Consider the following 11,985-nt stretch of genomic DNA (forward strand, 5'->3'; position numbering starts at 1 on the left):
CCTCGCATTGTCTCCTACTACTGTATTTCAGACTCGGTGAGGCAGTGACTAAGCCTGTTTTTGCCCTCACCAGCACCTTGAACAAAAGCAATTGGAAAGTGTGGGAGGCCTTTGTCCTCAGAGGGCTCCGAAGGCGGTGAAGGGAGAAGACGGCCCTCCGGTGACCGCCCCGGCCCCGCCTCAGGGCCCCCCCTCAGGAGCCAGCACTCCTGTGAGCAGCAGTGCGGGTCTGACGGCTCCGGGTGTCCTCTGCGAAGTATGTCACTTTGCTCTCGTTTGTCATGGTTCGCTCCATGAACGCGACCGGCAGCCTTTTCCCGGCCCTCCCTGGCCCTGTGAGGTGCTGACTCGCAGCCGGTCTGCCGCTTTGCTGTCACATTGGTGGCTGTGCTGTGCCGGTGCTGGGTTTGTTGGTCACAGACACTTACGTCTGCCCCGGCAGGACACCGTTCCGGTGTGTGAGGGACACGTGGTGAGCAGACAGACCCTAGTCTCCACGGTGTGCTCTAGAGCCTGGCGGTGCACAGCGAAAGGACGGCACCTGGTGCAGCGCTGTGTCAGCGCCGTGAAAGGGCGCTGGGCAAGGCCTCCGGGGTCCTGGTTCCAGCGGGCGCTGGCCCCGTGGGGCTGTGGGTGGGTGGGGTTCGGTGCTTGAGCAGGGCCGCGGCCAGAGCGCGCTGTGCTGGGGCAGAGGGAAGGGAGACGCGGCAAACTCCCGCTGGGCCTGGAAGGTCATGGCGAATACGTGCCTTACTCTGACGTGGGAGCTGCTGGGGCTCCCAGAGGGGTGCGCAGCCTCGGGCTTCAGGGCGCGGTGCTGGCAGCTGTGGGGCTCGTCCTGGCAGCAAGGAGCGGCCAGGGACAGTGGGAGGCGTTGGCGGTGATGAGGCGAGAGATGCTGACGGGTGAGATGTGGCTCTTCTGGATGTTTTGAAACAAGAGTCAAATGCGTTTGCTCTGGGGTGGATGCGGGTGCGGGAGAAGAAGCCAAAGGCGGCCGCCCCGTTTCTGGCAGGAGCCGCAGAAAGAGGCGCTCCGCCCTGGGGGAGGCAGGTGGTGGGAGGCCTGGGGGGCGGGGGCAGCGGCACGGGCTTGGACTCTGCGGAGCCTGGAGAGCCTGGGCCGCCTCAGCAGGTGGGTGGTGCCCTGGAGGAGGAGAGAGGGTGCGCCCTGCGCCCTGGGTGGGGCCTTGTCTTTGCTGCTGAAGTGGGGTGGCGTACCCCACGGAGAGACTGGGAGAGGAGGCTCAGCCTGCAGGGAGCAGGCAGGGAGTTGGGGCCACCGGAGCTGGGAGGAGGGGGGCAGGGTGGAGCGTGTCAGTCACCTCACTGGAACCTTTCAGGCCTTCGCTGGGAGTCAGTAGTCCCCGTCTCCCCTTTCTGGGGCCCGTCACTCTGCCAGCTGCGGGCTCCCCTGCGGCCTGCAGGGGTGGCGATGTGGAGCTCGAGGGGGCGGGGGCCTGCGCCTGTTCTTCAGTCTCCACCGCCGCTGCCCGATGGTTTCCTGGCTTCCACCCTGCCGGGCGAGGCCATGCTGTGCGTGAAGCTCAGCCAGACGCGTCCCCACGTGCCCTGGTGAAGGGGCCGCTCTTGGTGCAGAAAGAAGCCGAGTCGTTGGCGGCTGCTCATTCGCCCTCGCCCTGCACCTGGCACACTGGCCAGTGAGAAGCGGGTAAGCCCGTGGCCACCACAGGGGCAGGCGTCCGAGGTGGCCACACGCAAAGGCTGTTCCTCGTGGACGGTGACTTGATTGTAGTGGCAGCGTCCGTGTCCCTTTACTGAGGTTAACCATGAAGTCCACCCCTCGCGGGGGGGCCAGGCCCTCCCTTTAGAGTCTGCGTTCTCAGGAGGCGGCATTTTCATTCTGCAGACACGGGTTTGTAAAGGAATGTTCTAGAGTGCTTGAACATCGTTTAAGCAGCAAAGACAAGGCCCGTGTTTCCCTCCTCCACTCCCTGGGACAAGCAGGGCGGCGTCCTGGTCCAGGAAGGAAGGTGACTATTCCGGACGTGCCGGCTTTCCGGTCGGGATCAGGCGGGCCGGGACCAGACCGCGGCTCAGCGGCGCCCCGCTCGGGGGCCTTCGTGCTGCACCGGAGGCGCGTGCAGAGAACGAGGAACCGGGCCTGGCGCCCAGCAGGTTCTCCGGAACCCTGGGGAGCCCGGGCAGGAAAGGGGGCTGCCGCTGTGGACCCCGCTCCTGGCCGCTCAGCGGGTCGGCGCAGAGGCCAGTCTGTGCGGCGCTGTGTCCTGGGCCAGCACAGACCTCGGGTGAGGGGGGGCCTGGGTCCGAGAGCTTGGAACTTTGCTTTTTGGGGACTTCATTTGGGTTGGGGGGTGATTGGTAATTTGCCATGAGGTCTTTCAAGGGCGGGTGGGACGTGCAGGGCTCGGCTCACAGGTGCCCTGACAGTGCCTGGGGGCACCTGGCAGCCTAGCAGCAGCTGTGTGGGGCGGCCTTTGGTGCGTCCCTTCGAGGGACAGCCCCCGCCCACGTGACCTCCGCGGAGTGCGGTCTCAGAAAGCTCGCAGGGCCGGTCCTGTGTCCCCAGGCCCGGGAGATGCAGGAGGAGCCGTCGGGGAGACCAGGCGCGAAGACGGGGCCAGGGAGGGGGCAGCTGGGGCCGAGGCCCTTCGTGTTTGGGCCAGACTCTGGGAGGAGGAGCAGCTTGCGGGGGGCTCTGGGCAGCGGAGGGGACAGTGCCTGCTAGCCAGTGCCCACGGCAGCAGGGCCTCCCGCCACGAAGGCGGCGCAGGCTGGCTCACTTCCCAGCGGGACCCCAGGGCCCCTTCACCCAGACGGCAGGCCGTGGCTGAGGCACACGCCCTTGACCCAGGCAGCCTGGTTTCCAGACCCCAGCGTGGCGACCTCGGGTTTCCCTGAAAGTAACACGTCCCCTCGCTGTTGGCGGGTGCGGGGCGGGGCGCCTGGCCCGTGTTGGTGGGAACAGCCGCTCCCCTGGGCACAGGAGCACAGGCAGGCCCTGCTCCGCTCCCAGCTGAGCCGGCCAGAGGCTCCAGGGGGACTCCGCTCCCCCGCGTGGGGAGGAAATGCCCCTGGTTCCTCGAGTGGAGCCTGCGCCTGTGCGGCCCCCGCCTTCCAGCGCTCCCAGGGGATGGAGAGGCGCCCGAGCTCACCGGCTGCCTGTCCCCGGCGCGGACGGCCACACCCGTTAGAACGGCGGCCCATGGGGCAAGGGTCTTTGTCTTCCCCCGTATTCTGAGTCCCCGCACCCCTGGCACATGGTACAGATAAGTGTCCGAGTAGTCAAGCTCAGGGGGGTACCTGGGGCGCATGGCAGCTCTAGTGCAGTCGGAACTGGTCTGCGGTCGCTGGTCTCCAGCCCCCCTACGCCTCTCCTGCCTCAGCAGGCACCCCGACAGGCACCCGGACAGGCTCCCCGACAGGCACCCGGACAGGCTCCCCGACAGGCACCCGGACAGGCTCCCCGACAGGCACTCGGACAGGCTCCCCGACAGGCACTCGGACAGGCTCCCCGACAGGCACCCGGACAGGCGGGAGCCGGCCAGGAGCCAGCGTGCCGCTCTTCCCCGCTGCCTGCGCATCGCATCACGAGGCTCAGCCGGGGGCAGGCCGTGCAAGTCCTCTGGGCAAGTGGACGGATGAACCGACGGACGGGAGGGGACCCTGCCTCAGATGACAGACTAGCACCCTGGGGCTTGGCAGCAGCGTGAGAGCCGGTGGTGTCAGGAGGGCAGAGACATGGTGTTAACAGTGGGCCTCGCCGCGGGGCCACATCCGGGCACCGTTCCCCGGAGGCCTGCTGGGCAGGAGTCCTGGTTTGAGGACACAGGGAAGCTGGTCCTCGGGGCCCTGGGGCGGGGACAGCCGTGCCCCCCACGGCCGCATGCGCACCCCGCCCCCTCGGCTGTGGCTCCTTGCTTTGTTGACTCTGGTTCTGCCGTCTGTGTGGTTGGCGCCGATGGGTTGCAAGCCCTGAGGTTCGCGCATCTTCCCAGCTCCTCAGTCCTCGCTGTGGTCCCAGCTGCGGTGAAGGACTTCTCACCCCTGGGTGGTGACGGGGCCCTGGGGGGGGGGCGCGTTCCCGAGAAAAGAGCGGACAGCCTGGCTCTGCCCCCCGCCGTGCCTTTTGTATTTCCTGCTCTCGCTTCCTCCCACCCACTCACCCACCCCTGCGTTATTTTAAGCCAACGTTCTAGACTCATCCCTCCAGCAGGAGGCGAGTCTCAGTCGCACCCGGGGAGCTTGGGCGGGGGGGGTGGGGGGGTTCTGGCTGCTCCTTCCTTTTCCTGGTGCGGCAGCTCTGACCACCCTGCAGGCGTCCCTGCTCTGGGGGCGTTTAGTCAGGGCTCAGGTGTTTGAAGAGCAACGTCGTCGTGTTCCCTCCCTGGGTTTTGCTTCTCCAAGTTAAACCGCCCGAGTTCTTTGCAGGGGTTTCGGGGAGCATCCTGAGGCCTGTCCGCCCTTGTCCCTATGGACGCTCATCGACATGCATGTTGGGGGCAGGCGAGGGTGGCAGGGGCTCCGGAGGGCCCTGTGCTGAGCTCTGGGGATCCTAAGACAAGCCAGGTAAGCCTGTGCCTTCCACAAGTTCTTTCTCACAGGAGAGGAAGAGAGACACGGTCTGGAACCCAGGACCGCCAGTGCTGCCTGAGGAGTGCTGGCTGGGGGCTGAGCGAAGCCAGGCCGGCGGGCGAGGTGGCGCAGGGCAGTGGCGTGGACAGGCTCGGTCTCGTCGCCCTTGCAGTAAGCGGGGTCCCATTCAGTGCACCTCTCCTGTGAAGGGGACTTCCTTTGGGGTGATCTGACAGGCCTCCAGAACAGACTGCCCTGCCCTGGGTGGGAAGCCAGGTCCGGGGACCCGAGGAAGCACCCAGGCACGGGGCACCTGGCATGCTGGCTCCTTCCGAGCCAGGTCTGCACCGGCTCCCGCTGCCTCGGGAGGGAGTGCCGGCAGGCGTGGGAGGGGGTGATACAACGCAAAGCAGTCATGTTCTGCATGGGAAGCAGGTGCTGCGGGACACCGCCAGCCCCGAACGCCTGGCACTCCGGGCGCTTGCTGGCCGGCAGGTTCCTCTGCCCAGTCCCAGGCTCGCTCCTCAGCGCCAGCTCCGCTCACCTGCTGCTCCGGGGCTTCCCACGTGCAGCCCCAGCTCAGCTGGTCCCCCCCCCCCACCCCCCGCTCCGCCCACGTGCGCTGGGCTGGTCCCAGGGCCGCTGCTGTCTGGGCAGTGGCAGTGCTGGTGTCGGCGCAGGCGCGTTGTGCTGTCTTGTCAGTCATAAATGGAGCCGAGCCCCTGGATCTGGACTGCCCTGGAGGCCAGGAGCGCAGAGGGAAGCCGTCAGCGCCTGGGCCCTCACCTGGCCTCCGGGGAGGAAGGAGGGGAGGCGGCCTGCAAGCACAGTGGAGTGGCATGTGGACGGCTGGCAGCTCCTGTGCCAGTTTCCTGAGGGAGATGCATCTGAAGTTGACTCGATGCGCCGAGCAGTTTGTGTCAAAAGCATTGACAAAACTGGTCTCATTGTAGTGAAAACGGAAGTTTCGTGTTTTTGCTAAGTTGTCCTTCGGGAAGAGCTGGGCATGTTTTCACACAGACCACTGTCTGTCCAGTCCTGGGAGCAGGCCAGGTGGGGTGGGTGGGATGCAAGGGGAAAGGCCCAAAGCCTGACCCACGGCCACAGTGAAACCGGGTAACGCCCAGCGACTGACGGGGAGGGCTGAGGTCCTCCCGGGAGGGGTGCAGGGGCGCAGGGGCAAGGGGAGCCCAGGTGGGCCCTGGGCTCGGGTGGGCAGGGCTGAGTGTGGAAAGCTGAGAGATGCAGAGGGAGCCCCAGGTTAGACCGAAACAGCAAAGGAAACTGGTCTGGAGGTGTTGGTGCCGCTGCCGGCAGTTTCGGGTCTTACGGGTGCCCCCCTACGTGCTCATAGGCATGGGGGTTCCAGCTAAATTCCTGCAAAGACGCACCTCCAAGGCCTGCGGGACCTGGGCAGACCGAGCACCTAGTCGGGCCCCGGCGTGCCGGGGGGGTTCGTGAAGGGCGGAGCAGGGCCCCGGCCCCCGTGCAGTCCCCATCGCCAAGTCGGGAGTGGTGCCGGCCATCACGCGTGTACCAGGCCGCACACCTGGAGGTGTTCCCCCGCCAACCGAGGGCCCGTCCTCGTCCCGGGTGGCTGGGCCCGCCTTGGGGACGTGCCAGCAGCCTCCACAGGCTCAGCGGAAAGAGCACTTGGAACCTTCCTGGGTCTGAAGTTCATTATTTCAGGGAGGCCTTCACTTTGACAAGCCCCAGCCCTCAGGGGGCTGCGAGGAGCTCTGAACCCAAGCGGAGCAGGTCTAGAGAGGGCTGGGGGCGGGGGGGGGCGGGGGGGGGGGGAGTCCCAGGCGTGCACGCCCTGCCAGCCCGACAGGGGAACCAGCACTTGGGTCACAGGTAGAAGCCTTGCTTCTCGCAGCTGAAGTCTCCCTGCTCCTGGGGACCTCACAGCCAGGAAGATGGCTGCTTGCCATCCAAGCACTTGCCCCCGTCCCCGTGGGAAAGGAAGTTCACAGAGAACGCGGTGCAGCCCGGGTGCTGCGGGAGGCGTGGGTGTCGCTCCTTGGTGTCAGCTCGGGGCTGCAAACAGAAAGGCAGAACACGGAACCTCCGGCCGCCTCTTCAGCGCCTGCTGAGCAGCAGGTCCCCCCCGGGCTAGCGGGTCTGGAGAGGCCAAGGGCAGTGGACAGAGCCCGCGCCTCGGAACCCGGTGGCCTCCTGGCGACCCCGCCCGGTCGTCCTCCCTGAGCCCCCGTTCCCACCCCGCGGGTGGGTGGCGATGGATCAGGCGGAGCGCACCAAGGGCGGTGACAGCCAAGCCCTGCCTGTCGTCTCCCACGAGCTGTGACGCATCGGAGCCTTTAAAACACGCCTGAGGAAGTTGGTTCGGCTTATGTAAGACATGTTCACTGCGGGGAACTTGGAAAGTCAAGTTTGAAGGAAGTCACCTGTCACCTCTCTGCCCACACTCACCGCTGCTCCGCGGGGTTCCCCACACATTCCACGTGGGATCCGGGTACAGGCTGTTTCCTGCCCCCACCAGCTTCTGGGAGCACATGGGCACCCCCCGGGCCCTGCACCCTGCCATGCCTGCCACACGCAATTGCATCTCCCAATCCCTTCTGCAGGCGCTGGGTGTCTCCAAGGGTCGGGGGCACTTTCGGACCCCAGGTGGCGTTGGGCAGTCACGAGGGATGTAGTTAATACTGCTGGGATCTAGGAGTTGGGGGCGGGGTGAGCCCCCGGAACAGCCCCCCCAGAGCTGTGCTGCTGGATGTCAGTGGGGCTGCAGCGGGAACCGGGCTGGGGCTCACCTCCCAGCGCGGCAGAGGTCTCCGTCCTCCGGCCAAGACGGAGGAAATGAGCGTGTTCCCTGCGCAGTGGGTGGGGCGTTCATAGGTTCCCTCGTTTGACAAATTTCAAGGAAAATTAAACTCGCCGTTTAAAGGCCTCTGGAGCCTGGTCACAGGGCCTGTGCGCGGACAGCGAGCGGAGGCCTGGCCCCAGGGAGTGCACGCGGCGCAGCGAGGGGACCCGAGGAACCAGGGGCGCGGGGGAAGGGCTAGGGATCAGGCGGCATGCTGAGGGGATGCCACCTGTCGGAAGTGATGTGTCTGCCTCGGGTGCTGCGGCACACCCCTCGCCGGGGCTCAGGCACACCTGGCCAGGAACCCCTCGGCCCACGCGCTGCCACTGCACAGCAGAGCTTCCATGGCAGTGGCATGGCGAGCCTGGCGGGGAGGGCATCCTGCTGCTGCTCCTGCATGGCTGCCCCCCACCTCCCCCCGCAGGGCCAGGCCTTTCCCGCCGCTGCACTTCCTCGGCTCGACGGACCCTGAGGCCAGGAAAAGGGTGCCCTGCCTCCTGCCCGCTCAGCCCTGGGCCGAAGGATGAGTCAGAGGTCCCCCACCGGGGGGCCAGCCCAGCGGGGCTGACCACAGGCCCCGGCAAAGGCTCCTGCGTGGCCCTCACACCAAGGACACCTCATGCTGCCCTCCCCCACGCCTGCCTGTGCGGAGCCCCAGGGTCTGGGATGACCAGCTGCCCTGTCCCAGGTGGAGAGCCGTCTTCAGAGGACAGACTGCCAGCCGGGAGGAGGTGGCGCAGAGGCCGAGCCTGGCTTCACATAGTTGCAGGGGAACCTGGGAAGGGGAAGGCCTGTGGGACCCAAGCTTGGGATGGGGCACCCCAGGTCGGAGGGGGCGGGGGTGTCAGGACAGAGACAGTCCTGGCCAGCAGGTGGCAGCACAGGCTGCCCTCAGGGCTGAGGAGTTGGACAGGGGACAGCCAGGCCCTGGCTGACTCCCCCATGGTGGGGCCGCAGTGAGAGCAGCGGGTACAGTGGCAGCTGGGAAACGCCCAGAAAGCCTGGCCAGGGACACTGCGGGGGGACCCACCGTGAGGCGGGAGGCCCCAGGCTTCTGGAAGGACTGCAGGGGGGGCTGGGGCAGGAGGGCCCGCTCAGCCGGAGGGGGAGGATCTGGCAGATAGGGCAGGGGTGGGGAGCTGCCAGGCTGGCTGGAGGGGGGGGTGGTTTTGGGGGGTGGAGGGACAAAAGGTTTCAAGTTTCTGGACTCCTGCCCTCCTCACAGATCCACAGCTCCCCCACGCTGCAGGTGGGGCTGAGCACCCCCACCGGCCCACGTGCTCTTAGATGCTCAGCTTGGGGGCTCCTCCCTGGAGCTCCTCCCCCGCCCAGCCCACCCCAGGCCTGCAGGGAGGGCCAAGAGGGGTCCATTGAATAGGACCAGGTGGCACAGCAGCGGGCCCTCCTGTTCCGTCTCAGAAAGGGAGCAGGGGGCAGGCTCAGGGCAGGCCAAAACCCTAGTTTATTTCAGCATCAGCAGCATCTTAGCCATCACAAAAATAAACTCTACCTGGGGCAACGGGAGTCTGTCTACAGCGAGGCTAAGGGCTCGGCCGCGGCGGCGAGCTCAGGGTGTGTGTGGGCACTGCCCGGGCGATACGTTGGGAAGCGGCAGGGCGGGGGCGGTGGCAGGTGCTGGAGCCTCACTTCTGGGCGGGAATGAGGTCATCGATGGCCTGGCCCTGCTCCAGCCGCTGCTCCATCTCAATGAGCAGCTTCACGCCGTCCACCACCATCTGCACCAGCTCCACCTCCGAGAAGCCCAGGCGGTCGGCGTTGGAGATGTCGAAGACCCCGCCCACCGCGGCCGTGTCCACGCCGCCTGGGGAGACAACCGGGTCAGCGGGGCTGGGGGCAGCGGGAGAGCTGCGGGCAGACCCTGCCCCACGCACCTGTGCCTCGCTTCTGAAGCCGCAGCCGCTTGAGCACCTCGGCGAACTTCTCGTGCTGGCCCAGGTGGGGCAGCTTGATGTGCACGCCGGCCCGCAGCCCCGTGCCCAGGTTGGAAGGGCAGGTGAGGATGTAGCCCAGGTGCGGGTTCCACATGAACTCGTAGTTCTTCGACTTGAAGAGTGTTTCAATCTGGAGGGGGAGAAGGCCTGGGCGGTGAGGCCTGGGGACACCCCTCCCCCACAGGGACCAGCTGGGACCCAGGAGCCTGAGGCGACTGAGTCCCTGCCTGGCCCTGGCCCCTCCTTGGCACCGAACCCCCCCCCCCCCACGCCAGCTCCTGTTGGGGGCCAGGCCTGACCTGGGTGAGGCCATTGCAGAACCGGGTGAACACCTCCTTCATGTTGCCCCCCTTCTGCATGGAGATGACCCGCAGGTGGTCCTCCTCGTTGATCCACACCAGGAAGGTCTTGTTGTCATTGTGCCTGGGGGGGGGGGGGGCAGAGTCAGGCCTCCAGAAAACACTCCGGGGGTCCCAGGCCTGAGGAACTGCTAAGTCCCTGAGGTGACCCAGGACAGCCCCCCCACCCCACCCCCACCGCCCCGGAAAGCACTGCATCTGGGGGCTGGAGCACCGCCTACAGACAGCGGGCAAGCAGGAGGCCCTCCCTCGCCCGCTGGGAATCCTCTGCGTCAAAGCACCTGGCAGAGTCCCCGAGCGCCTGGAAGCACGTGAGAGAGAGAGAAAACAAGGAGCTCCAGCTCCCAAGATGGGGGAGAGAAGCCAACCTGGTCTGTCTCCCCCCACCCCCCCTAAGGTGCCCAGGGACCGAGGCCTCCCCGCACCTGCCTGGTCAAGGTCACCTGCCTGGAGGCCGGGTGGCACCAAACCTGTCCCGAGTGCCCCCTCCTTCCCGCTCTGCATGGGCGGGGCCGGCGCAGGGGAGGCGGGGCCGCGGGATGGGGTGGGAGGAGCGGACACGCACCAGATGCCACGGGCGTCGGGCCAGTCCCGGGCCATGCCCGAGGCCAGCAGCAGCGGCGACACGGGCTTGTCGAAGAGGAAGTGGTCATCGATGAGCTGCTGCTGCTCCGCGTCCGTCATGCTCTTGAGCGAGTAGTACTTGCCCGCCAGGTCGCCGTCCAGGCTCGACAGCGCTGCGCAGAGGCGGGCTCAGCGGACAGGCTGCGGGCCGGGCCCTCCCCGCCCCGTGGGAGCCCGGTCTGCCCGGTCCCCAGGCCGCCACCTCCCCGCCCCGTGGGAGCCCGGTCCCCAGGCCGCCCCCTCCCCGCCCGCGCCCAGCCCCGTGGGAGCCCAGTCTGCGTGGTCCGGGCGCGGCCCGAGACAGACGGTGGCCCTCGCCGAGCCCAGGCCGCTGCCCCCTGGGACCGGACCGCGCCTGCAGATAAGAGCAGGCGGCGGGCGGCTCGGATGCGGGTAAACAAGGCGGGCGGGGCCGGGGCCGGGGCGACCCCTACCTTCCACCGCGAGCTTCTCAATGGCGCGGCGCTCCCCGCGGCTGCAGTGCGGGGGGAGGCAGAAGCCGCGGATGCTGCGGCCCGTGCGCACCCGGGAGCTCAGCACGTAGTTGGGGTCCAGATCGTCGCCGCCCTGCGGGCCGAGCGTAGGTGAGCGCCGCCGGGACCTGCCTCCCGCCCGCCCCGCCCCGCCCCGCCGCCCGGCCGCCCGCACCTGCAGGTGGCTGGGGTTGAGGTCGGTCTTGTGCTCGTCACCCGGCTTGTAGCCGCCGTGCCGGTCCTCGATGATGGGGTCGAAGAGCTCCTTGAACACTTCGTAGGACTCCTCGTCGCCCGCCACGGAGCCCACGGTCATGATGAAGGGGTGGCCTGGGGGAGGGCGCCAAACGGGGCAGTGACGTCACTGCCCGCCGAGCCGGCGGCCGAACAGCCGGCAGCTGCGCGGGGCGGGCGGGGGACCCCGGCCCGGGACGGGCGGCGCGTACCCGGGTTGTCCACTCCGGTCTGGATGACGTCGTCCAGCGTGAAGCCGCTCGGCGTGCTCTTGGCGCGCAGTTCGGCGTACAGCTCGGGGGTCAGCACCTTGGCCATGTAGTTGTTGTGGGCGCTGAGGTCGGGGTACTCGTCCTCCGCCGGGAAGCGCAGCTTCAGCGCGTTGTGGCTGTTGGAGAAGGGCATGGCGGCGGCGGGCGGCGGGCTGCGGAAGACGGTGCATCAGAGAGGAGCGGGGCACCGGCCTCCCAGGGACCTGCAAGCCACCCGGGGCCCTGGTCCCCAGCCCCAGCCCCCGGATGTGGCCAAGGTCAGCGGGGTCCGCTGTGCGCGCGAGGGGGCGTCCCCACCTCCCCAGGCGCTCGGGTTCCAGGCTGGGGGTCTTCGCCGCGCCCGGAGCACGGGATGCAGCGGCCCCCGCGCCCCCGCCGTGCGCAGCGCCCCCGCCCCGCCCCAGCGCGTCCGTCCCGGGCCCTCGGGCCCACTCACCCGGCAGCAGGGCGCTCGCTGCTTCCTCGGCTCCGGGAGCGTCGCAGGCGAACAGCGGCAGATCCGCGCTCCCGCGGCTCTTAAGGGGCGCCACGCGGGCCGCCCATTGGCTGCTATTTATAGCCCATTCATTCCATTGGCCCGCGCCGCGGGGTGGTGTCGCCGCTTTGTCCGCCGCCCGCAGCTCCGAGCCACCCCCAGGCCTCCCACCCGGAGAACTCCCTCCCCGGACCCCGCGCATCCCGCCCACCC

The 11,985-nt window shown here is 68.0% G+C and overlaps 1 protein-coding gene across 2 annotated transcripts; it reads right to left on the reverse strand.

Annotated features, from left to right (window-relative positions):
• Positions 1-8,822: 8,822 nt before the first annotated feature.
• Positions 8,823-11,867, reverse strand: CKB (creatine kinase B). Of its 2 annotated transcripts, XM_079769603.1 has the most exons (8): positions 11,734-11,867; positions 11,238-11,449; positions 10,967-11,121; positions 10,753-10,885; positions 10,260-10,431; positions 9,635-9,758; positions 9,276-9,465; positions 8,823-9,205 (listed from the first exon to the last, which is right to left on the reverse strand). In XM_079769603.1, exons 2-8 carry the CDS (start codon positions 11,428-11,430, stop codon positions 9,027-9,029), a joined length of 1,146 nt encoding a protein of 381 aa, XP_079625729.1. In that variant the 5' UTR covers positions 11,431-11,449; positions 11,734-11,867; the 3' UTR covers positions 8,823-9,026. The 2 variants fall into 2 exon arrangements, with proteins under 2 accessions (XP_079625729.1, XP_079625728.1); XM_079769602.1 differs by having other exon boundaries at positions 10,753-11,121.
• Positions 11,868-11,985: the final 118 nt, after the last annotated feature.

The sequence above is a fragment of the Cnephaeus nilssonii genome, assembly GCF_951640355.1.
Source record: "Cnephaeus nilssonii genome assembly, chromosome: 4".
NCBI classification, from domain to species: Eukaryota; Metazoa; Chordata; class Mammalia; order Chiroptera; family Vespertilionidae; genus Cnephaeus; species Cnephaeus nilssonii.

Coding starts and splice junctions, on each gene's coding strand:
- CKB (XM_079769602.1), bottom strand. CDS start 11,430: ATGCCCTTCTCCAACAGCCACAACGCGCTGAAGCTGCGCTTCCCGGCG. Junction 9,759..10,259: donor CCCGACGCCCGTGGCATCTG/GTGCGTGTCCGC, acceptor CCCCCCCCCCAG/GCACAATGACAACAAGACCT. Junction 9,206..9,275: donor GCTTCAGAAGCGAGGCACAG/GTGCGTGGGGCA, acceptor TTGTCTCCCCAG/GCGGCGTGGACACGGCCGCG.